This window comes from Echinococcus granulosus (genome assembly GCF_000524195.1).
Source record: "Echinococcus granulosus chromosome Unknown EG_S00091, whole genome shotgun sequence".
NCBI lineage: Eukaryota > Metazoa > Platyhelminthes > Cestoda > Cyclophyllidea > Taeniidae > Echinococcus > Echinococcus granulosus.
This window is the reverse complement of record NW_020170471.1, coordinates 262,753-289,799: the sequence shown is the minus strand read 5'-3', so window position 1 is coordinate 289,799 and position 27,047 is coordinate 262,753. Positions and strand designations below refer to the sequence as shown.

Below are 27,047 nucleotides of genomic sequence, written 5' to 3'. Positions count from 1 at the left end.
ATGGGACTTTGGCATCAGGCACATGAAACCTAGGAACTGCTGTCTCACCAGGATAGTAGGTATTGCGGCATTTGACATGCAATGCTTTAGCTGCCATAGAAATCGCTTGACAGTTCTAATGACAGTATGAATGTTATTAGCTTTGTTTGCTTAGGGAAAATCACGAGTTAACGTTCTAAGCTACGCAGGAATAAATTACCCGCATTCATGCAACGGAGACACCGAACCCAGATTGGCAAACCCAGAAGAACCCAATTGGTTAAACCTCCCCTGTTAATGTAGAGGTATGCTACAAGGTCATCTAAAGGCATTTAAAATCATGATTAAGGTAAGAAAGAGCGAAATCATAAAGTCTTAAAGCTTGATTTGAAGTTGCAGTATCGTTGAACCAGCAACGCCGGAGCACCGGAAGGAAATGGACTTTATTGATGCCATTATTGATCGCAATAGGTTTACCTGCTTGTTACGAAAAGTGCGATTTTATGGCAATATGAAAAGTAAAATAATACGCAGACACATCGATCACTCATAATAATGCACCTATTAAACCCCAAGATACGCGCGTTATTTAAAAGTCAAAAACTTAGCAATCTTTATATTTAAAATCCATAGAAACTTCTCGCCCTTGATTTAAGGCGTTGAACTACCCCTTTTGCTATGCAGAATTCGACTAATTTTTCCCTGTTTTTATTGGCCAACCAACCATGACAGCACCCACTTTGGTGTGTCTAGCGTGTGCCTTAGTTCTCTTGCACTTCGAATAGCTTATGGTGACATCCATAACCTTTTTGATCCCTTTAGCTAAAACACTCTTTATAATGCGTCTTGATAACAATGTCACCTATTTTCACTGGTACTTAAGTCTTTCCTTTTACCGTAATTTTTTTCTCCAGATTCTAACTCTTGTGTGCTACATGTTGCATTAATTTGTCCTAAAGTCTGTAATATTTGCTCGCTGAGTGAATTTGCATATTTTCAAGGTTCCGATCCACGCGTTTCCATATCTGTCCCTCTTACGCTGAATCATGTCAAAGAAGCGTCAAGTCGAGGTTGCGGAGGAAATAATTCGGCGCGCCTCCGCCTACATTCCCACCTTCGAGGACGTTTTCACAGAAGAAGGCTTCTACATATTCTTCTTCTGTCTCACAGTCACCACTTTCGTACTCGTCTTTACCTGCGCCTGGTTCTTCGACATCACCATCACCGACGCCGGTGACTTTGCTCCGCGCAGTCACCTAAAAAAACCGCGCAAGAAGAAGCTACCAACGTATAAGGGTTAAAGGTGAATTTCACCTACACCACTCCAAGTGCAATATCTCTTGTTTTCTGGCATTTCCCTCTAGCTACTGTGATTTTTAGAGAATAATTTTACTGTTTATCGGAGAGATGATTTTCTCAACCTGCGGGGTGGTGCGCTCCTTGTCACATCCAATCCTCTGCAAACACGTTTTATCTAAACACGATGCGAATTTTGTGAGTTGAAGGAGAATTGACTTTACCCTCGAATCTCGGAGTGAAGGAATGCTGTTAGGATGGTGAAATCAAGCTTGTCTTATGTCAGGCTTTAAACTAATGTAGGTGCTGATTGACTTTTTGAGTTGGGTGGCTCTCACATCGCGGCTCTATAAGGATCAGCAGAAAGGCGGGCAATACTGACTCGCCAACGTTACCCGCCAAATTGAGAGTTGTTTCTTCCCAGTAAACGGTGTTGTCAAATAAGCCTGTCTGTCTTTCGGCCCTGATGGGACTTAACACCCAAGGTGCTTGTTGTTCCACGAGCATGAATAGTTTTTGCAAAGATTGCTTTTCAAGGCATCGAAGGAATTGCTGTCTGGTGTCTATCGGGATTGGTGTTACCTACTGGGGATGCCTTGTTTGTTGTGACTGATCACGTACGTTGGGGTCCGTACTTTTGTGGCATTGACGACTTTGGTGCGCCCTAAACAGTCGTGTATCAGGTATTACCCAGGTAGAGTCGTTCTTCGACCATCATCGAGATAAACAGGCAAGTGGAGGTATAGCCCTAGGTACTAGAATCGTTTCTACCTTGCCCACATTGACGATTTCACCGTTGCTCAACACAATGCGATTGAGGGCTTTTCAAACGGGTCGCCTAGCCGATGTGGCCGTAGCTTTTTAAATACTGACCGCCTGTTACCCTAAAATTACGCCTCAGAATTGTCCGTAGTTTGTTTTATCACCGTCACATGAGTTATGGTGCAATGGTTTCATAATCAGTGAAAGGTAGGCTCGGTTAAATCCTCTGACAAGTCCTCCACTGTGTGAGGGAACGAAGACGACACAGAGTCAATTACGTATGATGAGGAAAGTGGCCAAACGCTTTCATCCGAAAGGCCGCCCAGTTTGCGTGGATTAGACATATCTCTGTTACAGAGACCCCTTCTTTTGAGCCTTGTTCCTAGATATTTCCTTGGTCATTCTTAGGCTTCTACCATCACAACGTAGTCGTTGCTTTGAAAACCGTTTAGAAGCTGTAGTTCTTTGTATTTCGATTTTCCATTCTTCGTGAACCACGAGGGCTAGGGCGGCTGCTCCAACCTCGTGGTGCCCAAGACTAAGCACTGCTCTTTAAGGAATACACTTTTCAGTCCCCAGTCGTGGGAAAATTTGCCCCAAAGTCAGATTATTTAATAAGACACAAGCTTTGGTTGTTTTGTAGAGTTGACGCCTCACATCGCTCTGCCTTGTCACCCCTGGGTCCACAAGAAGTGTATCACCTGATCGAATGTCCCACTGGTTCGGTTGTTAATTCCTCTATCACAGAACGCGAGTTTGGAGGGAGTGCCAAAAGTCTACGCGGTTTCATTAACCTCTTTCTCAACAGACAGCCACCCCTCACAGGTCCCTTCCTTCTGTGACATTGAAGTTTGGTAATCAGCCGTGAAAATAAGGATGCGTGACACTCTGTAGTGGATTCACATCCTGCTGCAGCCGAGGCAGCGCTTTGTACCCTACGGCGTGGAGAATTTCGCACTAAACCATGAAAGGGCTGAGAGGCTGTAGGCAAGATGGGGGGTACAGAACTTGGGTAGTTCAAACAAACATCAGTCATCAAAACGCAGAGGCGGTTCCCAATCTAAGTCATCAAATCTATAATTGGACTAGTTGAAACCAGGCTTAACCAGTCACGTAGAATGGTATCGAAGATGGAAAGGCATTCAACTATAGGACCGGTCCCACGATCTCTGGTGTGCGATCTCTATTGCTTCTCACCACCCATGTTAGAAATTCCTCTGGACCTTTTGCGCATATTAGAGCTACCTGCCCGATCATGGATCTGAGCTAACGTTATCCAAAGCCTGCAGACTTAGGAGGGCTCCTTGCACGGGAAATGAATGCCAATGAATATTTACAGGCTGTTATTTGTAGATTTACACGAACAAGAAAAATTTAAAGCAGCATAGCCCTAGGCTACTAGCAACTTCGAATCAAGCCAAACATAGTAAGATGGTGTATAACCACATTACCTAGCTGATAATATATTAAAAAGGCACGAGTTATGCTGTCTCTTCCCCAATCCTACCACCGTTTATCTAATGGAAGATGGTACGCGATATTTATGTGCACTTTTATATGAGACAGGTGGCGAAAAACCGAGCTTTGGGTGTGAATGCGCTCTGTTCGAAAGAGCTGGAAGGAAGGAGAGGACCAGTAGTAACTGTACAAAAGGAGAAGCGGTAAAGCGACATGTTGACCACAAAGTCACCTCTCACTAGTTGGTGAGGTGGCACTTTTCGGTCCAGAGAGGTTAAGCAAATCCTTTGTCAAATCCACTCCATTCTCCAACCCCCTTTCTCCTCCATCACGATCCCGTCTCGGAGTAGACGGCTTGCTTACAGACGACGTCGGTGGTCGCCGAATTACTCCAATATCCGAGGGCAATCGACGCGGTGTTGAGCCTAGTGGGGTTACTCGAACACTCGAATTCGGACATCCACCAAAAGCCAATTTACCGCCACTGCTACTGCCTGCAGTAGTGGATAGTAGACGCTTCGCTGCCGGCGAAAGCATCATTTTGGCCGCGTAAGGACTGAGGAGGAGACCACTCTTGGCCAATTTCATGGCTTCTGCACGACCTTTCGCTCGCTGCCGTCCCGCTTTGTCAGCCAATTGGTGCGCGAGAGCCTCGCGTTTCGAAGGCGAAGGAAGACGAAAAGAAGAGACGAGAGGTGTGTGCCCCGTCTCCTCATCCAAACGATAGGGCGTGGAGTCTACCTCACCCCAGGTTATGAGGGGTGTGCTGCCTGCACCGCCAAAAGCTGAGAGGACAGGTGAAGCTGAGGTATCCATGAATTTGTAGCCACCAGCTTGTGGTGTTGATAGTAGACTCTCAGTGCCTACAACTTCTTTCCCGTCGATACCAAAGCGGCCCTACAAAGTCCAGAAAGGAGGCGATAATTTTGACCATTTGGATGGTAAGGCTAATACTCTCGACTGGTTGATAAGGTAATTTCACACTTGATGATTTATGGGATCATAAATTAGTTAAGCATTTCAAAAAAAAAACAACCATGGCAACATCAACAAAGGAACACAGATTGGGGCACAAAAGGAAAAACGAATTATACAAGAACAGTGAAACACAAATGTATTAGAATACGCATAGTTTAACGATGTGAAATCACGTTTAATGACCCCATAAAGCAGCAACCAAACGATCCGGCGTCACAAGTACACCCTGACTTTTGGGCAATAAAAAAGTGTTAACTGGGTGTGAGGACACCGAAAATCAGTAAATGAACGCGGCAACTTGTAGCTGAACGTTAGAAAACCCACAAGTCGGAAATTCCACTATGCAAAATAGCCTACAATAATGCCATACACTCAAAGACTGATTTAAAGAACATTAAAGTGAAGAAATTTGAAAAGTCAATTTTCAAATTACCACATAAGGAGCATGCATTATACAAAACTGCGACAACACTCATATGAAAAACGGGAATACTAGTCTCGAAATACGGAGAGGAGGGAATGAGGAGCTTTCATTAGGCAAAGGCAAGTATCTGTAATTTTAAAATATCGCCGAAAAAACAGCTAATCGGAAGAGTAATAACGTTAACACTTTTAAAATGTCTTTTCAGAATTTCAAAGTGGAATACCAAAGCTGTACCGTATATAGGAAGATGGTTTTTCGGGTAAAATTCACGCATAAAAGCTTCATCACGGCCCTTATAAATAAAGGAAATATTACTTCAAATGTTACAATTGTGTTGTCTACCAGGGCCAATTATAGGAAGCGGATGTTTTGTATCATTTAATAGTAGCCGATAACGCCAAACCATGGCGCTGGCAATACGGATAACATGAATTTGAGGCACAAAAAGCGGTAGAGGATTTCTGGTGTGGAAGCAATTACCTAACACTGATTGTTTTGCATTAAAGGTATTAAATATTCGCTTTGCAATGAAAGAATTCCCATTGAAATTGGAGCAACGAATACGTTAAGACAGTTGGATATGTCCGAATACGACCTACAATTTGCTTAGATGTAAAATTCGCCTTAGAGCCGAGAGATCTAAGAACGTCGCAATTTACTACAAAAAGCTTCAGTTCGCATCGGCTAATAAGGAGGAAAGCGGACACTTACGGCCTTGAGTTGGCCCCCCATTCCGACCAATTTGCGTTTGTCCATTACCGGCGCCATGGGACGCTTGAAGCGGCTATTGGCAGGGCAGATGCGTCGCTCACGATCAAAGTGCTCAGTAAGTTCCTGCGTGGTTAACGGCGCGCCGTCGGGGATAAAGTGGACGGTGTTGTGACTGGTTATGCTTTCCACACTGGGAGGAGGCTCATGTTTTGCTGATTGCTCATTCTTGGACTGAGAAGTGATTTGAATTTCGGAGTGGGACAAACCTTCGATAGATAATGGAGCGTCTGATGTCCCTGCGGTAATCTAGAATCAAAAGGAAAGATTAATTTTCCACAAGCTTGAAAAAAAACCAAGTAACCCTTTATCCTAGCGTACCGACAAAGAGGAAGCAGGTGATCTAGAAGGAAAAAATTTAGCCAACTTGGCCTCCCGTTTTCGCTCAGATTCTTCGATAATTTCTATGAATGAGGCGTTGTCTTCAGTAGTATTGTTGGCAAGGTACGTGTCCAGCCTTACTGATGTGGCGTCTGAAAAAAGACGTGAAGCTGGTGATAAGACTGTGTAAAGAAAAACATTCTACTGCAAATAAGGCCTATTTAATTACCGCGTTGAGGATTCTGAGTGGGAGGACCAGGGGGAGTTTCAGAACCATCGACAACTTCATCAGCTGGGGCCTCGCCTTTGAGTTCAGCCAAATCAGGAAAAAAGTCACGTTGGATGATGCTGCCGATATGCTAAAAGTAAGGCGATAAGGTACAAAAAGTCAAAATACATTGTGAAACTGCCGAATCAAGTAAATTGTATAAAAACGGCACAAACGTACGACAAAATATCTTTCTGAATTGTATAAACCCAGGGTAATATGTGCTTCAAGCAACATAGTGTATATTCAACAAAGAAATATACATTTGAAGAAGTGCTGGTACACAAGTCATGAACGTCAGTAAAATAGATCATGGAAATTAGAATTGCTGAGAAAAATGCGTTCGCTGCAGGCATAAAGGTACAAAACTCACACTCAGATACTCATCTTCTGAACGGATATTTTGACGCACAACTTTTTGCTGAATCTTACTGAAGGTGACGAGTTGCTTTGATCCATCGCTGGTCGAAACAATATTTGGGTTGCTCATCCTTCATGAATAGTACACCCCCTTTGCAAATACCGCCCAATGACTGCTAGTATAAAAAGTAAATATGATTTTAGCCTTCCCCTATTTTGCTAATGTTTTATAGAATATTTTTGTACTTCTGTGCGCAAAAGCTTGCTACTTAAGATCTTGGAAAGTCATGCATAGGGTTTGATAGCCACTTCAACCTATTTAAGGTCGCGCAAATGTGTATGTTAGGGTAGTGAACACTTTGCTTCACTTTCGTGGCATAAGGCAGGAGCTCATCATCATCTTCTGTAATTCGTTTGGATCGTGGCAGCGCGGATTATTCCCTGCTTGATTTGTTTGGATTTTTGGTTTGGACACTCTAGCTCTTAAACAATGCTTACCCCGTTATTTTCTCTAACCCAAACACCTGATGAACTTATCCTGAAACTTCACATTCCTTTGGCTGATTTGAGTAATTCAGAATTCCTCATAGAGGATGGCATTGTGTATTTTTGTGCTCCACCTTACTACCTTCGGTATGCCCTTGCCTTGGTGATTCAATGACGAAACTCTGATAAGACTTGAACTTCCAGGATCAGTTGTGGAAGATGACGATCACATCCAGTTCCGGTTAGAATCTGGGGACATGTTCATCACAATGACAAAATCAACACCCGGGGAACATTTTGAAGACTTAGATCTGCTTTCTAGATTTGTAATTAACCCTGCATCCAAGTACACGGCTTCAAAAGCAGGAATTCAGGTTTTGGATTCAACCACAGTCCCGCCTGAAGGAAAGACTGATTATGATTGGTTTTTAGAACTACCAGAAGAAATAAACTCCAGTAACAATACTGCTGAGGATCACATGAATGTGGAAATAGTCAAGTATCCTTATGGATTTGCAGCTTCAAAGTCAGGGCTCTTCGTGGACAAAGTAGAACTTTAACTTCTAAATTCCCCACTTTTTTACTTCTAGCCAGAAACTTGTTTACCAATCGACCTGCCGAACCCCGACTTTTGTCCTCCTCTGAAACGCCATCAACTGCAGCTTCAGTCTGTTCGTGATCACTTTCAAGCAGAGCATTATGTGTATGCCTTATATATTATCATTCTCTCATATTTTTGTACTAATTACTGAACACTATGAAATTTGGCTCAACATAGTATTATGTGTTCAATTGACTTGATCTTGCCCTTTCTTATGTCTCCTATCATCCAAAATTACTAGGATGTCTTCGTTCTATGATATTATTGAAGTTTATCTTCCGAGATGTTTATTGGTATGATACAGAAACATAATAGTCTGAATGCAGCTTTATTGTAGGCGCATGAAAGCGTGAGGGAAAAGCTGCACGAACCCAGTTCCACTTAATCACTATGATGGTCGAATTTTGTGATTCCAGAGGAGCCAATTTTGTAAAATGTGGAAGCTGAATAAATATAGTTATAATTCACGGATCGATTTGCAGTCGATAGGTGGCATTTGTGTCACACTTTTCTAACATTACTTTCTCTACGCGAATGACTTGCTGCTTCATGTTGATGAATCCTAATAGATGTCAAAATCTTTATCTCTTTATCAGAGCTGACTACTATGAGACAGAGGTGTCCGCAAACGCATTGCGTCAGTCGATTCCCTGGGTTGAAAATAAGCATGGAGGTCCTGAATTTTCCGACGAGTATCGCTATCGCTTGACAGTCCTTTCTACACACACATTGCCTCTCCTACCACCTTCACCTTCAGACATCGATTCTACAGAGGAAGTGAAGGTGGAAGACACCAGGACCTTTGTCTATCTGGGACTTGTGGATCTGTTACTAGCCTACACTTACGACTACCGTGTCAGAGAGGGTGATGAGAACTGTGAATCCGGTTGGGTTATTGCCAAGATTGCGGCCACTTTATCCTGGCTTGAGGCAAGTTTCAGCCACTTCGAGTGTTTTTTTTTGTTTTAATGGTTTCTAAGATACCAAGTATTCTGTGAGAGGTTTCTGTCTGATGTAATTAATACCCCAAGATGTAAGACGGATCTATTATTGAATAATGCCAATTGCGGTGGTATTCACGGTGATCATTTCGTATAGTCACATATTTTAGTGCTTCACCTCTATCCCTTATACTAAGTGATTGTCAAAAATAACCAAAAGAAATGTGCACGATCAAATTCATCCAAATGTTCTACATAATCTCTGGAATTTAAATTCGCTAAAAATTTAGGCGTAATTTGTAGAATTTGCGTTCGCCCATTGCGATTTAAAGGTTTCCTGCCTCAATCTCAGCCAGTCTTCTTCATATGACTCAACTTTTGGCTAATACTAACATCCTCTGTCGGAATTGACAATTGTATGTTTTAAAATGGCACTTTTTTCATTTTTTCTATGCTTTTGGTGATGGCACACCTCAACAATGCCATGTGTGATGAATAGGGAAACTGCAAATGTGTTGGAATTCTCCTTGGCCCTCCGGCGAAATTTAGTCTGCTTTATTTTTTCATAACTGAACACTTCACTCATTGATTGACTTTCAGCTGTTTCCTAATCTTCCAACTCTTCTACGCTCCTTCTATGAACGTGCTCTTACCTACCCGCTGATTCGTAACTGGAAACTCTGCCGAAAAATTCAAGCCGACGTCGCCTCTCTGCTTCAACACGAAAATGGTATGACCCATTTTATCCATTCTACCTTCTTCCTCTTCTTTCCTAATTGCCTGTACAAATGAGTAGGCGGATGCGCTTTACTTCGGTGACTTCGAAAACCCCAATTGGCTATTCTAGCAAGCCACGGAAGTATCCCTTGTAATCCTCTTCCCTATTTGCAGCAAAGGCGTGGATTCTCTACATCCTGTTGGAGATTCGAAGAATTCTCATTGACTATCCGGGATACTATATCTTTGTTGACCTCTTTCTCGATGATTACATCGTTTGGCTCCAAAAGTCTGCTAGGTATAATTTTACATCGTCAATTCACCTTCCTCATTTTATGTCAACTGCTTTCGGTTTGCTCTTCAGAACGATTATAACATTCCTCCATTTCTATTCAGTGCCTACATCCTAAAGCACCTGGGTGAAGCAATTGCTTCAGTAGGTTTGCATTGCAACTTCTAATTTTTGTCATTTTATGCGAATATGCACCTCAAGTTTGCTTTTGCCTTTTCTTTAAAAGGTCAAAATGAAGAAGGCTGACGTAAATTTGCCGCTGAGGAAGATTGAGCAGATAGCCGCTGAGGCTCTAGAAGAAGAAGAAGCCCTAGTGGAAAATCTTGGAGGCATTTCTCTGAATTCGTGATTTGACGTTTCGCATTTTACAACTAATACTCCCGGTATCGCCAAATCCATACCCTTTCACTTTGTCACTGTTGATGAAGGAGTCGGAAAACCGATGTACTTAGCTTATGTGTGCAGGAAATGTGCTGCTTTTAGGCCACTTCCCAGGAAAATAGAATCGATGTGAATTTTCCGATTTGGATACACCAACAACAGACGGTAGTTGGTTTGCCATGCGAGGGGTAGTCTGCTACTGTGGAGGAAACAGTGGTTGGAGACCACTTCAAAGTGGGATCCAGAATTCTGGTGAGCTAAGTTGGTTTACAATAAATGATCGAAATTTCCGGATTTGAGGTGTCAATTGTTTGGTGACTTGGCCAGGTCACCGAAGGGGTCTCCACTCAGATTCACGAGGTATAGGCCTTCCATGGCAAGCCATAGGCCATCGTATTCGACTGAATTCATTTACATTCTGCTCTAGCGGGCGATAATGAGTAGTATTTCTGATGAAGAATACGGTATTGGGGCTACGCCGTCGGTATATTGTTTCTTCTGTTTACGACGGCAAGATGCTATGAGTAGTTACTAGGTCCATAATTTCGGCCTAGTCGGTTTTCTAATCATTTCATCCGACAGTGGATCACTCCAAGACATCACTCGCTTGATTTTTTGATTCCTACATTTCACTTACTCAAGTACAAACTAGGCAGCATAACGTTACGAATAGAAGTATTAATTATACCTTCTATATGGAAGCAGGGTAGTGTAATTTCTTAAATCAGTTTCTAAGATAATTTGGACGCATTTTGGGCCAAATATTTGCCATTAACGATAGCAGACACAAATGAATTGTGTTATCTATTACAATGTATTTAAACGGTGTACGTCGGCTTAAATTTTCTGATCATTTGAGCTCTCAATAAAATAAAATATGCGAAACCTTAAGATTCCAAGTATCGTCCAAGTCTGCGAATTCTGATCTCTGTAATCTATGGACAAGTCGTATTCTTCAGAATGAGTTTGTAGGTAGTCAATTCAAGCAAGTGTTTTTAAGTAGTTAGAGCCGTTGGCTTGAGATCAACCAGTGAATTCCGCATTGCAATGCCAACAAAAGTAAATCAATGACTTACGTACCTGGTTTGCTATCGAAAGCATGAGTTTGGAATTAAGGATTAAATGGTGGGTAACAATATGTGCAATATTCCCCCAGATTAATTTGCAGAGTGCATCATTTTAGCCTGGCTTACTTGTATTTCTTTAAGTATTTTACGCAAACGCTAATTAATGTGGACAACACATTAAAATACCTCTTAAAATGCGCCTGCTTCACATTTACTAGCATACCGAGAATGCATGAAATTTATTTTTGACTTACATAAATGATGTCAGCTATTAGCAGCTTTGAAGCATTTTTTAAAATGTTTGCAAACATCGAGGGCTCAATTTTGCGATTAGTCCGCGAAAATTGATGCAGTGTCTGCTTTAGGCAGAAGCGAAATGCGTCGTTCGGCTGCGCCCAGTGTTCGCAATCAGGCACGTTTTTGTGTATGCACAACTCAAATACTGTTAAATTGGCCTACCAAAACCACATAAATTCGCGTTGGTTCTTGGTCTTCTTTGTTTTTGTGCATATTTCTGCCTTCACGTCTTGCAATACCACCCTAAGGAGTGGGAAGGGCCTTCATTGTTCAAGTTTAAGGTCTGTAATGAACCACATCTCGACTGCATATGCAGTTGTTTCTAACTCTGTATTTCTCTAACTGTGTTACAATGGTGACTTGCGAAGCCTCGCTAGTTTGAAAATTGCTGTCTTTATTCACAGACAGCAATCATATTTGTCGCCACTTTTCTTTCCACAGAGTGACTTACCAATCAAAATAAACTCAAGCAAATCGTCCACTTTGTTTTGTATTGATGAGCGCAAACCAGCTATTCTCCAACGGCAAGCTTTACATCCAACCACCCCCAGTTTCGAATCGGTGGTCCATAACAGTGTTCGGAGATATGAAATCGTCTACGCAAAGCGCTCTACCAAGAAGGTACTCCATTTGCTCTATTGACTAAGATTAATTTACCATGCAGCACAAGAAGTGGGAAGAAGATGGTAATCAGAATTCAGACATCTTATTTGTTACTTCCTCTCTAGGTACTCTCTTCGTTTCAGGTCCTCACGTCAAAATTTGCTCAACCGAGGGCAAAGAGTAAGCCACTCTAATTACTCGTGTATTTGATCACCCATTTAGCATAGCATTTACCACTTTGAAAGCAGCTGTGCTAAGTGCTATGGAACTTGGAATGATATTACCTGTCGGTGGTTATGAGTGTCAACTGATATCTCTTCTGAATGAGTCGGAAGCTCCGGACATATCAGAGGCCGGTCACTTACCACAAAAACCACGTACACCTGTAAGAAACACTCTTAAGAAGGTAATTACATATGTGCGGTGCCAACTTTCCCATTTCTAGAGAAGGAGTAACCCTATTCAGCTCCAAAAACCTGACGAAAACTCTTTCAAACTACCGCCTCCTCCAAGCAGTCACATAGTAAGTCCCCTCTTCATCTTATCGCTGAGTTTTTCTAGTGGAAGCACAATTCCGAAGGACTTCAAATTTCCGAGGTTTTTCTCAGTGGTTATTTAGCCGCAAAACTTCATCCATATCAATTAGAGGGAATAAAGTTCCTCTACGAATGTGTGCTCGGTTATCGGAGCATCGAAAATCAGCAGTTTTTCCGTCGTGAAATTGTCAATAACAATGCTGGCGACGAATTCAGTGATATATATGGTGGAATTCTGGCGTAAGTTGCACTTCGCTTCTGTAAGTAATTTTCAGGGATGAAATGGGTCTTGGGAAGACGGTTCAAGTGATCGGTTTACTCTCTATTCTACTGAAACAGGGTCCTTATGGTGGGCAACCCGTGATAAGGCGTTGCCTCATTGTTACACCTGGTAGTCTTGTTGCAGTAAGTGGGAGTTAAGCAACCTCTCATCGTTCCTCTAGAACTGGCAGAAGGAATTCAGCAAATGGGTGGAACATGGTAACATTTCCACTTACTGTGTCAGTCAAGACAATCCGCTGAAAGCGTACTTTTCACAGATGAAACCCCCACCCGTAATAATCCTCTCCTATGAAATGCTCCTCCAACGTATTGATCGCATCGCTGAAATGACGTCCTTGGATCTGGTTGTCTGTGATGAGGGACATCGACTGAAGAATCTGGAAATAAAAACTACAACAGTTTGTCTCGTTTCCTACACTTTTCATGCCTTCTAGGCCCTGAAACGTTTGCCTGCTCGTCGTCGTATCATTCTCACTGGAACACCGATTCAAAATGACCTCAATGAATTCTGGTCCCTCGCTGAGTTTGTTGCCCCTGGCTGTCTAGCGTCTAGTCGAGAGGAGTACCGAACATGCATCGTGAATCCCCTTTGCAAATCTTTGCACTCCACAGAGCTGTTCAAAGCCATCGCGTCAACTGACGCGCAGGTGCCTGCGGAGATGGTGATGGAATCGGCGGAAATTGTTGAAGCTGTGCAACGGTTAAAAACCGCACTGAGAACGTTCATGTTGCGTAGGACTTCCGGTATGATTGCCAGAAGGCTTCCAGGTAAAGGTAAGAATTCGAAACCCGCTCATGTGGGACTTGATCTTACAACATTGTCATGGTATGCTCTTATGCTACGAAAGTAAGCTTGGATGTGGTTTTCGTCTTCTTTGATTAGTATGAAATCAAGCGTTTCACCTTGTTTAGCTTAGTTAGTCACTTTAATTTCACTTATCTTATTCGATTCATTTAATTTATTAGCACTTTTTTTAGTTGAGCAAATCGTATTCTGTGAGGCATCATTACTTCAGCGTGAACTGGGGGCTGTGCTACTGAATTGGATTCGAAATCAGTTGGATTGCAATGCGGAAGACGAGACGAACTTTATCGATATGGTTGAGGAAGACTCTTTCGAACTTCCGAGCTTTGAAAGTGGTGTAGATGTACTGGCTTGCATTATGGCCTTTCGAAAGCTCTACAATCATCCTTCTCTCCTCCTTCAAGCACTAAATCAACACAGTAAGAAGAGGTATGAATTGTCACCTGCTAAGAAAGTGAGTTGATCTTCCTGCTACTATTGGTGTCACTTTTAGCGCTTGTGTCGATCAGAGGTGTAAATACTACCTGGAATACTGTTGCTAATGCTTTCGTTCTTATTGTTACCAGTGGTGGTACAGCCAGTTAAACATTATCTTATACCTACTGAATAAATTTTAGTAAATTCTCCATTCATTTGTCTCGGTATACTGCATTCCATTCTTCGGTAGAGTCCAAGCTACACCGTTTTAAAGTTATTAAAATTGCGTCCTTTTTTTACTTCCATTGTTGCGGTAAAGATGCAAACGGAGCCCAAACCTTATTCATTTACACGTGCTGCTGTTAATGGCACGTAGTTTCAATCCCATCTCATCTGCCAGTTGTCCATTCTGACTCCCTCGAAATTGACTATTATGATATGGTCGTTATTGACGAATCCACCATTCTCCAGAATAGCTAAACAACTGATTGTAGTAATTGTGTAGGCTTTGTTATAGTTCTCTCTCCCAGCACATGGTAGAGGTGTTCGAAATATGCCTCAATTCTTTCAATCAGTGAATTCACATCGTTGCCTCATTTTCTGTCGGTTGGGCCGGCTTTAAACTCTGCCTCTCTATTAAGAAGACTAATAGGAACAACAACTAACCGCATTTCCAAGGTGATTCTTCCATTCATTGGACTCGTAGGTATGAATGAAGGACGTGTGCAAGCAGAAATGCTTATTGGAAGTGGCAGAGTGGAGCGACCAACTAGCAAAGACTTGGCTAAAGTGTTAGGCACGCATACACGCACATGCATTCGCCATTTGGTCTCACGAGATGCGGAGGAGTGCTTAATTCGGCAATTTATAGTTCGTTCCAACGGTTAGCTACCCTTCATACTCTCAATTCTTTTACAAACAGAGTTTCTGGGTTGTCGATCAGTCTTCTTTCTCAATTATTCTCATTTACCGTGTCATCTTTACATCACATTGATTTGGTGTGTGTATGCGTGTGAACCATGATTCTGGTGCCAAGTGAAGTACGACGGAGTGGAAAGGGTGTGGAATGTGTGACGCGTTGGACTCAGTGCTGCTTTTAGAAACGCTAGCCCCCAGTCGCTTGCTTTATTAATAAAATTGGTGTTATTCCTATCTTATAATGCCCTTTTTACTGGCTTAAAGTTGGTCGTTTTAGTTCCTTGACCTTCCGCAGATAATTTTCTGAAGGTCATGTTTTATCTTTTTTTCAGTTTATGAGTAAGAGCTTCCCTTGATTTTAGTCCCTGATAATTTCAAGTTTTTGTACTCAAATTTTTAAATATTTTCTGTCTTACAATCAGACCTCGTGATCTGCTTCGTACGACAGTATGTGAATATCCTCTGACATCAAATCCACCGTGCAAATGACTCATGCAACTTTTGAAATCTTTTTGTAAATTTTGACCCCAAACTTTACTTTTTGGCTGTCTGACAGATTTTGCTTGCTTGACTACTAAATGTTCTCTGAACTCGCCCCAAAGTCAGTAAGTACGGAATTGACTGGTATTGTGCGATCAGCATATCTAAATTAGCTGATCTTATTGTATCACATTTGAGTATTTTCCATGCATACTGCTACCTTTCAGTTGATCTATGCAAGATTTTCCTCATAATCTTCATTATTTAGCTCTTGAATTCTGATTATCAAACCCTTCTTTCGCGTTGCTTTTTTCGGTACTAGAAATATGCGTTCTCAATTATATCAGTCGTGTCAAAGGACTTGGCGTAATTTTGCAGGCAAAAAAAGTGACATTAAGAAGTTGAAATATCCCAACTCAGAGATTAATATCAACTTATATCAATGAAGTATGACAAAGATGCCGTTTTTATCAGATCTCGCTAACGAGAGTAACATTTCCCATTTTTGGTCCAACTTTGGATGTTTCTATTTTTGGAATTTTTTTTCATTTTCCTCAAAACTCAGTGATTGAGAAGGCTTCGCATTTCCATGGTACCTTGCTTGCTAAAATAGCTTGAATTTACACTCCGTTTCCCTGACCTTGAAAATACGCAATCATCTTAATAGATTCTAGCTCGTTACGCATCACGTCTATTGCCCCGTGTCTCCGGAAGGAATACGTTTCGCTCTTAAGTCTTTTCCAGATGATCTGGCAGACAGTCTCCTGGGTATTCTACAACACAATCTTCCACCGACCGAACGCAGTGGCTGTTCCTCCTCTTTCTGCCTCACGTCAGGAAAATTGGCAGTTCTGCAGCGTCTTCTTGTCTCAATTTCCCAAATTCCCTCCGATCCCCCCTCTCTGGGTGGCAGCCATCGTCTTGTTCTCGTCTCCAATTTCACACAAGTAGGGTCTAACGATAACCTTTCATATCTTTGCATTATCTACAGACATATGTGTGCTTTAAGTCGACGGGTGGTTTTAGCATTCAACAGCTTCTGTTGCGGCATTTTTACTCCCCCCCCCTACCCCTAATTGTGTGAAAATTGGTCGTACTCTGTTTCATTAGGACTTTTTGTTGGCTCCGTCCCTAGAGAGGGTTATATATGCCTCATTTTTTCTTCGCTTCTTTGCATTATTCACTTGACATTGTGTGCCCCTCTGTTTACTGACAGCTCACTGCTGAAGTGGCTCTCGGTGTGTGGGATACTATCGCGTGGTCGAGGTATTTGCCTTGTGGAAGTCAAATAAACATTTCCCTTTACAAGAATGAGAGAAAAACGTGGCTAATTTCCTTAATTATGTGTTAAAGTTGGCGATTTTCTTATTTGAATTTTTGAATATAAGTCTTTCGCCCCATATATTCGGAGCTAAGTGGCTGTCACTGACTTACCGCATTTGCAGTGGAAACGCCCTTATTTTGCTGTCTTTTTGAGTCTAGTCAAGTAGTGTAGTTAGGCAGAGGAAGTTTTACCATACCGTGTGATTGTTAAACGTCTCATCAAGATGAAAATCTCCATCCCTTCCCCCTGCTGAAACATGCGATGTAGCTTATCTTGATTCATCAAGTTGGAGTTTGGACTCATTATTCGTTGGCTTCAAGGTCAGAGGCAAGCCATTCTTATGACTCACCTTTTTTCGCTCTTATTTGTCTTTCTTACTTTAAGAGTCCGTGATAGGCCGCTTTCGAACATTTAGCATTTCGGGACTTTGTAAAAATTCAGATATTTGGATGGATTTCAATTCAGACTTAGATTCCGATGTGTTTCTTTGCAATGTTTTGCTTTTTACAGACGTTGGATCTCCTGGAACCAATTTGTCGTACCTTAACGAAGTCGCCTTGCCTACGCATCGACGGAAAGACACCCACGAAGCGGAGGATTGAGATCGTAGATCGGTTCAACTCGCCTACGTGTGTTGAAAGTGAGTTTGTCAACTGCTTTCGGTATTTATTACCTTGTGGTTAGTTCCCTTTGCTTGATAATTTGTACTTTTATTGTGCGGAAATCTCTTACTTGATTGGCTAGTTTATAAAGATCGTTGCGTTCCCACTTTTTAAGGGGTCCTTTTGCTCAGCTCCAAGGCCGGTGGAACCGGGCTCAACTTGATTGGTGCCAACTTTTTGGTGCTCTTTGATATTGACTGGAATCCAGCTACTGATGCTCAGGTAGGCCGTTTCACTGCATCTTGTACTTTTACTTGCAGCCTCGATTTGCACTGCCATTTCTCTCTCCTCCTCTTCTTGTCAATTTCACCCAACGTGATTTGGGATTAAATGATTAGTCCAGGATTGATTAGTTAAGTTTTGTCCGTTTTCTGCTCTTAAATAGGACTTTTCATTAGTTTTCTTCCTACCTTTTGCCTTTACGGCAAGTTGAGTTGTTACTCAAGATGATCAGTAATTGTTTGAAAATGTTGAAATGGCTGGTGTTTTGCCGGTCCTACTCGCTTCTTTTTGGTGTAAAGTGAATCTTTGTTCAGGTTTTTCTTCCCTCCTTATGTGTGTGCCTTTCCTTTTTGCTTTTCTTTTTTTTCTTATGAACCGAAGAGTAGCAACAACACTAATAGCTAGTTAGCTTCTACAACCTACATTTCACGCAACAAACGTGCATGATTATTATAAAAAGAGAACTGCCTTGTGCTTCATCCGTTTTAAGGCCTCCGGGGCGTGAATTTATTAACATTTAGAAGACTTAATATCATCATTTTCCTCTTGTAAGCTTCCTATCTATGTCTACAAATAGTTTTCGTCTCAAATGTCTTATTTTTTTCTAAATTAGCCCTTCGCCTTCACTTCTTCGTTGAATTTTGCTTGTTTAAGTGAGGTAAATTTTTCCCACTTCAGCTTAAAATTACCTGACTTGATTTTCCGGCACCGTCTTTTACATTACTTAAAAATCATAAGTAGTATCCTGACAGGTTCCACCCATTCTGAGAAGTTCCGCCAAAGTAGCATTGATCCATAATGGCTTTAATAGCGTTCATAGAAGTGTTGTTCCCGGTTAACTTTCAAGCTTCACTTCGAGTCTGGCTTAAGGTTTTAATGACGTCAGAACGGCTAGAACTAAGCCTTTTGGTAAAAAAAAGCGCTTTGGCGGCATATCTGATTAAGAATTTGTACCGACATATTTCCTGCAAAAGTCATCTTTGCTTTAGTTAAATTAGCCTCCACTTTTGCGAAGTTTGCTCCAATATGGCATTAATCGTCAAGGCGGATGATGAGACTCATGAAATCGTTAATCCCTCTGATCCCTCATTCGGTTCAAAATCGTCCAATCTACTTAAAGTGAACTCCCCAATGGAATTTACCTCCCCTTTTTTCATTGTTAAAAAAATTGAAATCCTTTATGTCGCCTTTTTCACCGCCTAATGTGTAAAAGTTGACTTGCTGTGCCCGTTTTAAGTCTTAGATAGATTCAATGCATCTTTTGGAATGTAATTTTTAGGTCGATTATAAGTTGTAGAAGTGGAAAAAAATCATCACTTTTAGTTGAATGAAACTTGGCGCTCATGCCAGTGACTCAAATGATATCGAGCAGTAATGGTTGTGGTGTTAATGGCCACGTTAATGGTGCTAAATTTTAAGACCGTCTGAAACACTTAGCTTCAACCTTGCTCTTAAGGCTTGTTGAGAAAGTAGGGGCACTTTTCTTCCTAAACAGAGTGGACTACGCTCATCGTGGTGACAGTCTCAACAGTGGAGAGATGTTAGTTTCTTACTCAGCATCGCTTCAGTTTTACTTTTCCTCTGCACGCTAAGTTTAACCTAAATGTCACAAATCAGTACGGGCGATAACGCAAATTGAACCTTTAGGCTTTAGCCCGCGTCTGGCGCGAAGGTCAGAAACGTCGAGTCAACTTGATTCGCCTAATCACAGCTGGCAGTCTGGAGGAGCGCATTTTGCAGCGTCAAATTGCCAAGTCCTCATTGGTCACCACTGCTATGTCTTCTCTGTCCTCAACCGCGCCGAATTCTCTCAGCCTCTGTGAGTTGAAGGTATGTTGACTGCTGCTTCCCTATAAATACCGCATTAGTGATGAGGAATGCAGTCGTGTAGGCCATGGCTGTGCTTTTTGCAGTTACGTGACAATGTCATGTCCGTTAATCTGCGGCTTCAATTCGTACAATCGCTTTATATCCTATTACATGTTGCAAAAGATCGTGTGGGCATCAGCTGAATGGGTGTCCACATCTTTTGATCTTTTTGGTTAAAATTTGGACGCAATTCTCTATTGAAACAGGATTATACTGGTTCTTTCAGCAATAAGCATGTGGGTTGAGTTGTACATAAGTTTGATAATGGACAACCCTGGTATCTTTTAAGATCAAGCATTTGTTTGGGTCTTCATCAAAGCAGAACCACACTGAAGGTCTGAGCCATAAAATAGCTAACCGTAGTGTGGGGGAGTGGTACCAGTGCTTAAATCCCTTTGATTTCTTTTCTTTTGTTATGTCAAATCAGCACTCCTCTCTTTCCGTCTCAATGCCCCAGTACGAGGTCGCATGTCAACTATTGTTAGTGCTGAAATTTCTTCATTGAGTAAATTTGAATCCTCCAAAATACCTTCTATGATAAATACGTGTATTATTCCACGCTATCATGACGCAAACTGCGTAAATAAAGAGTCGTTGGATAGAGGTCGCTTAAGTGTAAAGTATATGCATAGACGCCATTGGTATTGTGTACGCGGGAATAAAAGTCCAAGCTGGTGAATGCGCCAAATCTTCTTTCCTCTCTCTCTCTCCGCCACTACGAATCAGAATTAGGTCTAAAGGGCAGCCAGCTTAATGGACTTTAATGCAAAGCGGTGCTGGCGGTGTCTGCCGTCATTATTTAAGTATTTAATGTACCATTCTTCTCAACACATTTCGTCCCGATGCCCAAAATGGAGCCAAAAATAAATGCATCTAGATCCGTATCCGTTAATTCGTCCTATGCTGCTTGTCAAACACATGAATTGTGTTTGTGTGTAGACGCGTCGGGCAAGCGTCTCGTCTGCGTGGAATGTTTTAATCGCGCTATGTTCACTTTGAAACTTTATTGGTCATCTCTAGGACATCGATATTGCTGGCATATTGAATGGACGAAAGATCTGTTTTTTTCTCTACTTGTTAAGGAGCTCTTCCAATCACCGCCCAGTGATTCCGACTGTTGGACGCACGACCTCCTAGACTGTCATTGTCAGAGTATTTCCAACGATGACGTCTGTAGCCCCCAACAGATGTCTTCCTTGTGTGATGAGGACGATATGCGAGCCTTTCAACTCGGCGGATCGGGACAACGAACCAAAGCGCAGGAAGAGATGGCGTCTGCGAGCAAAGGGCTCGGACAGATCAAAGCATGGAGACACTTCCTTAGCCCCGAAGCTGTTGCTGAGGCGGTGCCCATGATGGCAACATCGAGGTGTGTTAAAGCAGTCTTTCAGCATGTGGTAACTCCTTCAGATTAGCTGTTTTCTCACCCAACTGCATTCTTTCCAGTACCTCTTCTGCATTTGTGAATATGGCAATTATGAGGATGTTTCGTGTTTTTTCAAAGATATTGAATAGCTTATTCATATGTATCGTTTGTTTTAAATGGGCAGGGAAGTGGCGATAGAACTCGTTCTTTGGAAAGCTATTGGTAGTCTTGTGGAGTGGACGCTTCACTGGAAAAGTGCATTGGGCTTTTGTACAGTAAATTTTTCTGTTGTTCCAAATGATGCCAAGTTTTTAGTCTGTCAAACTTTCGAATCACGCCTTTTTAGTCTTCTATGGGGGTTTTCCCATATTTTACTTATTTTCTCCCATAATATCAAAGAAGATGGAAAGAATTAGGGCGACTTTTCCAGTATTTTGATACTCCCAGGAACATATTGCAGGGGGCCCCGCCCAACTGTTGTACGTGTTATTTTGTGTCAGATTTTGCAATTCCTCCTAATTCTCTAAAAGGAAGGCTTTTTTTCCTGTCTCGACTTCCTTTATGTTAGCCAATCAGCATGTGCCAAAAGCCTAGTGATAATTAAAAATCCCAAAACCGGTAAAATCGGTTATATTTCTCCTATTTAAGACAAGTTTACAAGTTTGACCCAATGGTTAGTAATTGTCAGACTTTTCAACCTCTGCCCATCGTCTGCACTAATAAGCCAAAAGTCGTATCCTACCAATACCTGAGGGCTCCCAGAAGTTTGCTAGCAAGTAATTAATTTTGTAATGATAACTAGTCACGAAGTCATGGAGTTCTCACACATGTGACACCAACTAAAATATGGTAGTGCCTCTCCCACGGCATTCAAGAGTGGGGAGAAAGGGAATATAAAGAAGGACATTGCAATCAAACTCCATAATTTTTTTATCAAAGCAAATCAAAACCTAAGGGCAGGAGATTTCACACCGCTAACTCTTCTACATCCTCCAAATTTATATACACGGGCCTTCTACTCGGTTCAACCCGGGAAATGGGACTGTTGGCAAGCGCAGAAAAGGAAATACTCTCCAGGTGATTAGCACTGCTGGTAATTTTTGTAGTCTGGCCACTTTTGACTCTCGATTGGCCGTGGCACATAGGGTCGTTGCAGAAGGCGAGAATACGGTTAAGACCGGTACTAAGAATTCGTCGCGATTTGGAGAAGCCTGCAATCACTGAAGTTGCTTTAGCCAACGCGAAGATGGGAAGAAGAAAACGGAGGGCAGTTTCGACGTCCTGAAGATGAGGTAGGAGGCTGGGATAGATTTGTCGAAAGGAAATGACCTTGGCAATTGCGGTCACGGTTTCGCCATCACCGAGTCGCTGATCATCTTCGCGGTGGAATACGAGTCCGACACGATTGTGATACCTTTCTGGAGGAGAAGTAAATACCCTCCTTCATTCTCTTTGTTTGAATAATCCTACCTTTTATTGCATTAAAAGAAATCCGTAGGAAATTTGATAGGTTCAATTTTTAGTGCCTAACAGATGGAATGGTGGTATTTTTTTAGACGAGTGCCTTCTTCTTTAGTTTCGATTTTGAGATCGTTTATGCCATTTCATTCTCGTAGTAGCTACGCACTTTTAAGTCACTCTGCCCCTTTTTCGTTGCAGCATTTGGCAAAGGTAGGAAAAGGTAGAATTCCTCTTTCTCCTTTTTTTATTCTTTTCCAAACAGGAATCTGCACTTGGGGTTTTGTTTCACGTACCAAATTGTGGTTTTATTTTGTTTGTGAAAAACGAGGATAATGAATTCTTCCCGTGAAATCATACACCACTTGGAAATGGTGGTATTTCTTTTTTGTCTTACTTCATCTCATTGCAGAAATTAGGTAAAGCTTGTGAATTGAGGTCAAATAATGCGCCTAAAGTTCTACTTGCTTAGATATTTCTATTATTTTCCTCAGATTACATATTTTTAAAAAAAATAAGTCGATTTACGAGCTTTATTTCAGAGGTGCCGTCGTCGTGTTGCCGTCTACATTTGCTAAGCAGCCTAGCCTGGTGTAAAAAGGTGGCGTTATGGAAACCGCTAGGTAAAATTTATGACGTTTATTTGTTACAAAAGCCTATTTTTATTTTTATTTTTTTTGTATCTGAATGCTGCAAATTTCTTTCCGAAGTAGCTACCAACACAGATGCACGCCTACAAACAAATTACTCGGTAAAAAGGGGTACTTCGGATCTTGGAATCGGAAAAAGGGTAATGTGTGCGCATGTTTCGTTCTCTTTTTTCACAAAATAAACACCCAATTCGACTGGTTCATTTGCAAATTACCGATCGGTGCAACGGACATAAGCGGAGAAAAATACATGTATAATTTTTAAGTGATTGGTTGATTTTCAGTCTGCTGCGTGTCGCAGATTTTACGTATTTCTTTTCCAAGGTTTTTTGAAAATTGCCAAACGGACGAGCCAGGAGGGGTATAAATCCAACCTTTGTGGTGGATGACTTGGAACAAGGGGTGAGTATTCCTAACTTCATCTTTTTTGAATCAGGCCAAGAAGTTACAGTTTTTTTTCTTTTAGATCCAGAGACAAAGTTAAAGTCAAATTTTGGCCTTTTTAAAAAGTGATCGCAGGTTTTTTTGCCGCAACCTAAAATCCCCATGCACTACTAGTTGTTTTCCGATGAGCTAGGAAATTCAAAAGGCCCTGTGTAATTACTAAACTAAGTGTAATGGGAAGGCACCGTTCCATTCATCTATCAATGCCAAAATCGCGCCTTACGGATCGCCATTTTACTGCATACCTGTTTTCACTTAGGAAGGAAATGCGGTCCAGGTGTTGTCTAATGTCAAGGCTGACTAACTTGGGGATAATCTACCATCAAGATCTCCTGAGGTCAGATTTATAAAAGTTATTCAATCATTTTTGTACATTCCCATGGGAGTCATCTCCAACGTCATTCGCTTCCATCAAGAAGTAGATTAATCCGGTGGCAAGATTAGAAGGGTAGGGATTTACCAAGCATTTGTCTAGGACATTTCCACCTACCTGAAAACAGGAGATATTTCAGCATATAAAACAGCATTCTTGGAAGGATGGAGAGTCCATGCAGGAGGAAAAGTACCGGTAAAATCCACATAAATTTATCCAAATCACCCGGACAATCTACATTCAAATCGCATCCATCTGTCTCCAAAGTGTTCCTTCGAGACGATAAAATTACAATTCCTGCAGCTAGAGGTAGAATGCATGGAAGCACATCTCCGATGAGGTGATCTAGCGTTGGCCAAATGAAGGAGACGAAGGCATGACTTAGTCCCCAGGAGGCGGAAAATCCACATATGTAAAGTGTGGGTTCTGCAAAAGTCCCACCTCCAAAAAGTGATTCACTCGGTGGAATTCGATTATCCACATGGAAGAGATCAAAAGTCCAAAAGAACTGACTGCTTGTGGTTGCCACAGTAGCGATTATGAGGATGAATGCATTGAAGGCCCATTCGGCCCGAAATCCTGCTATATGGTGCCTCAATTGTTTCAGAGAGATTAGGGAATCAATCGCAAGGCTTGTTATGAGGAGACCTTCCGTGTGCTTGAGACAAGTGTATCCCATCGCTAGAGTTTGACACGACCAACGTCCAAGGAATCCTATCACTGTAAGCATGGGTACTCCATGTGTTGCGTGCATCAGGGCATCATTCAGCTCGATAAACAGGTCAATAGATTCCAGAAAGGTGAGATAAAAGAGCAATCTAGCAATGCAAAGGCCTCCACTACCGGATAGTCGTCGAAGACAATGCCAAGAGAGGAGATTCAGAATGAAGCTGACGAGGAAGACTACACAAAGGATGATTGAACAGGTCTGTTGATTGGGATAGAGATTGAATGGCACTAAATCGGTCAGGAGGAGGGTGGTTTCGTTGGCACTTTTAGTCCAGCCTTGGCTACCAATTTTCCCAGTGAGAAAGGCTGGAATATTTGCCGGATTAGCGAATCGTATAAGCATTTCTGAATGGGTTTCCACTGGTCCTTTTATTTCTGTCGAGGTGGAGGCGTCATTTAGCATTGAGAATGGAGAAGTGGAATGAGCGGAAGACGCTAAAATTTAACACAAGATCTGATTGGATGGTACTTCCGGGAACAAGGAGGTAGAGAGAGGGAAGATTCTTTTGTTTAGGATTCCGGGTCAATTTGTAAAGGACTTGTTTTAAAGCTTGTGCGTAAAAAATATCCTGTTGATTTTGTGGCATAAATTCCAAAAGCAACTACCAAAGCGCTATCTGGCCTATCTGAGAATAAATAAAGGCGATTAGATCTTGGGCAGTAGGCATAAATTGAGAATAAGTTCAAGCGGTTAGCCATTTTTCCCAAAAAAAGGCGTCAGGTTGATTTTGAATCCCGTGTCAAGTAAGATAACGTGACAAGGACTTACAAAAATTTATTTTAATGGATGTGTGCGATACTTGTGAGGTCCCCTTGCGAACAAGATGGCTGCTATGAAACAGCTTTTTTTGTCATTAAGAGGTTGCTGACGGTGTCCAAGGCTAACCGCATCAGGTGTTATAAGATCTCTCCTTCTTCTAATTTTTAAAGCCAAAAGCATAAGGTTTTGGGAAAAGGAATCGCGTATCTCCCCAACTTCTGCGTCAGTCTATAAGAGGTTGGTGTTGCCCTTCGAAGTTCAGACCTCCCCAGTGATATGAACAAAGAGGTCATGGTCAGCCTACATTAAAAAGGGTCATGGCACGATGTGCTTCTGCAATTTTTATTGTCTCAAAAAATGATGATTTAATTATAAAATAACTTAAAGTGATTAGCCTACTAAAAACTGAAGCGTTGATCGCTTTTTCATCCTCTGGTTGGCTTGGACTAAACCAATATCGGCAGGTGTAGTCGCTGAGACGATTGGAGCAGTAGGAGAAGTAGTCCGATTCAAAATGACCTGAGAGAATGAATTCGATGAGTGTGGTATTCAAATCCACCGGTATAAAGGCAGCCTCAGCTTCAAAAGTAGTGCCCGTGGAACTGGCCTTACCACGGCCGCCGCCACGACCCATTGCAAATTGAAAGATCTCCTCTCCCTCTTACGATTCACCGATCTCACTACTCAAGTGCTTGTCAATTAATGTGACAGCAATGCAGCGCCAGCGGTAAAAGAGGCGCCTACCAAAAATGCAACCGAGATGAGGGAGATCTCTTCCCCCCACAAGGCCTCCAATCAGTGGTGAGAGCATTTTGATTGGTCAGCTAGGTCTTGGTGAATAGGCGAATGCCAATGCAAGGCCAAGCGGGTTTTTTGTGACGCAGGCGAGATGATTGACATGAAATTTATCTCAGCTTTTTTCCTTGCAGAGGCGAGTCTGCTGTGATTGCTTTTATAATTTAGTTAATTACTCCAAAAGCGTTGGGTTGTGAGGTAGTTAAAGCAATTGCAATTTCCCATACTTCCGTGTTTATTTTATTCCATTTCGCCTTTCTCAAGGTATTTTGAAGAATAAAACAATTTTTTTCAAGTAAATTGGCACAGTTGAGAAAAGTTTTAAGAATGTTTACAAAGGGGTTCTTTTTCGGTCATTGTAACGAAACTGGGAATTTTGGGTGATATTGGGCAGCCGTGACATTAGTGTCACAGGCATGCCTGTGTTAGGAGTAATAATTCACACTTCAGCAAAGTGGAAAAGCTTGAGCATGGAAACAGGAAGTTTACCTTTTTTTGTGAATCTGACCTTCACTTAAGGAGGTGAATGCTAGAAAAGAAAGGGTCGGAAAATTCAGATCTCGAACATACCCATGCTGAAAGTGATGCCTTTACAAAATTGTCAAATTTTAACTAGATTTCGCCAAAGTCTTACGAGTGGAGCTGATAGAAGGCGCAATTTTTCTGCAAATTTTTAGTTATTTTTTTTGAAGCCAGTGAAATTATAAAGCACAAATCCTACCCAAAAAGTGTCTTCGAGGCGTCAGTTCACTTGGTTAACAACGCAATCGCCGCTTGATTTACATGACAAATTGACGACCAGACGATACTAAATGTCACCTCTGTCTGTTGCAGTTGAGTATGTGACCGTCTTTCCCTTCCGTCTTCTCCTCCCAACAGTTGATGTGGTCATTTTGCGGTTGCATAAGTCAGTGGAGGTTTGACCTGTAAAAATTGGACGGGTTTCAAGTTTGACGTT

The 27,047-nt window shown here is 41.8% G+C and overlaps 5 protein-coding genes across 5 annotated transcripts; 3 read left to right on the top strand and 2 right to left on the bottom strand. All coding sequences in view use genetic code 11, as the record gives it.

Annotated features, from left to right (window-relative positions):
* Positions 1 to 1,025: 1,025 nt before the first annotated feature.
* Positions 1,026 to 2,879, top strand: EGR_07958 (hypothetical protein; the record flags this gene model as incomplete). The annotated part of the gene is made up of 2 exons (XM_024497207.1): positions 1,026 to 1,267; positions 2,681 to 2,879. The coding sequence occupies 2 exons, from the start codon at positions 1,026 to 1,028 to the stop codon at positions 2,877 to 2,879; spliced, it is 441 nt and encodes a 146-aa protein (XP_024348405.1).
* A 711-nt stretch (positions 2,880 to 3,590) lies between these two features.
* EGR_07957 (Protein DGCR14) lies at positions 3,591 to 6,744 on the bottom strand (the record flags this gene model as incomplete). Its single annotated transcript, XM_024497206.1, has 6 exons — positions 3,591 to 3,651; positions 3,728 to 4,392; positions 5,609 to 5,914; positions 5,987 to 6,138; positions 6,216 to 6,345; positions 6,628 to 6,744. 6 exons carry the CDS (start codon positions 6,742 to 6,744, stop codon positions 3,591 to 3,593), a joined length of 1,431 nt encoding a protein of 476 aa, XP_024348404.1.
* Positions 6,745 to 7,104: 360 nt separating this feature from the next.
* Positions 7,105 to 15,062, top strand: EGR_07956 (DNA repair and recombination protein RAD54B; the record flags this gene model as incomplete). The annotated part of the gene is made up of 20 exons (XM_024497205.1): positions 7,105 to 7,247; positions 7,291 to 7,648; positions 7,691 to 7,803; positions 8,298 to 8,635; positions 8,682 to 8,695; positions 9,243 to 9,372; positions 9,534 to 9,657; positions 9,756 to 9,795; positions 9,878 to 9,996; positions 11,801 to 12,017; positions 12,125 to 12,179; positions 12,248 to 12,405; positions 12,445 to 12,522; positions 12,561 to 12,703; positions 12,811 to 12,940; positions 12,979 to 13,215; positions 13,252 to 13,591; positions 13,796 to 14,076; positions 14,718 to 14,922; positions 14,962 to 15,062. 20 exons carry the CDS (start codon positions 7,105 to 7,107, stop codon positions 15,060 to 15,062), a joined length of 3,324 nt encoding a protein of 1,107 aa, XP_024348403.1.
* A 473-nt stretch (positions 15,063 to 15,535) lies between these two features.
* EGR_07955 (DNA repair and recombination protein RAD54B) lies at positions 15,536 to 22,104 on the top strand (the record flags this gene model as incomplete). The annotated part of the gene is made up of 8 exons (XM_024497204.1): positions 15,536 to 15,562; positions 16,112 to 16,384; positions 17,272 to 17,401; positions 17,539 to 17,645; positions 19,293 to 19,475; positions 20,597 to 20,883; positions 21,820 to 21,957; positions 21,987 to 22,104. 8 exons carry the CDS (start codon positions 15,536 to 15,538, stop codon positions 22,102 to 22,104), a joined length of 1,263 nt encoding a protein of 420 aa, XP_024348402.1.
* A 1,689-nt stretch (positions 22,105 to 23,793) lies between these two features.
* On the bottom strand, positions 23,794 to 25,928 carry EGR_07954 (hypothetical protein; the record flags this gene model as incomplete). The annotated part of the gene is made up of 3 exons (XM_024497203.1): positions 23,794 to 23,922; positions 23,999 to 24,969; positions 25,694 to 25,928. The coding sequence occupies 3 exons, from the start codon at positions 25,926 to 25,928 to the stop codon at positions 23,794 to 23,796; spliced, it is 1,335 nt and encodes a 444-aa protein (XP_024348401.1).
* Between the last annotated feature and the right edge of the window lie 1,119 nt (positions 25,929 to 27,047).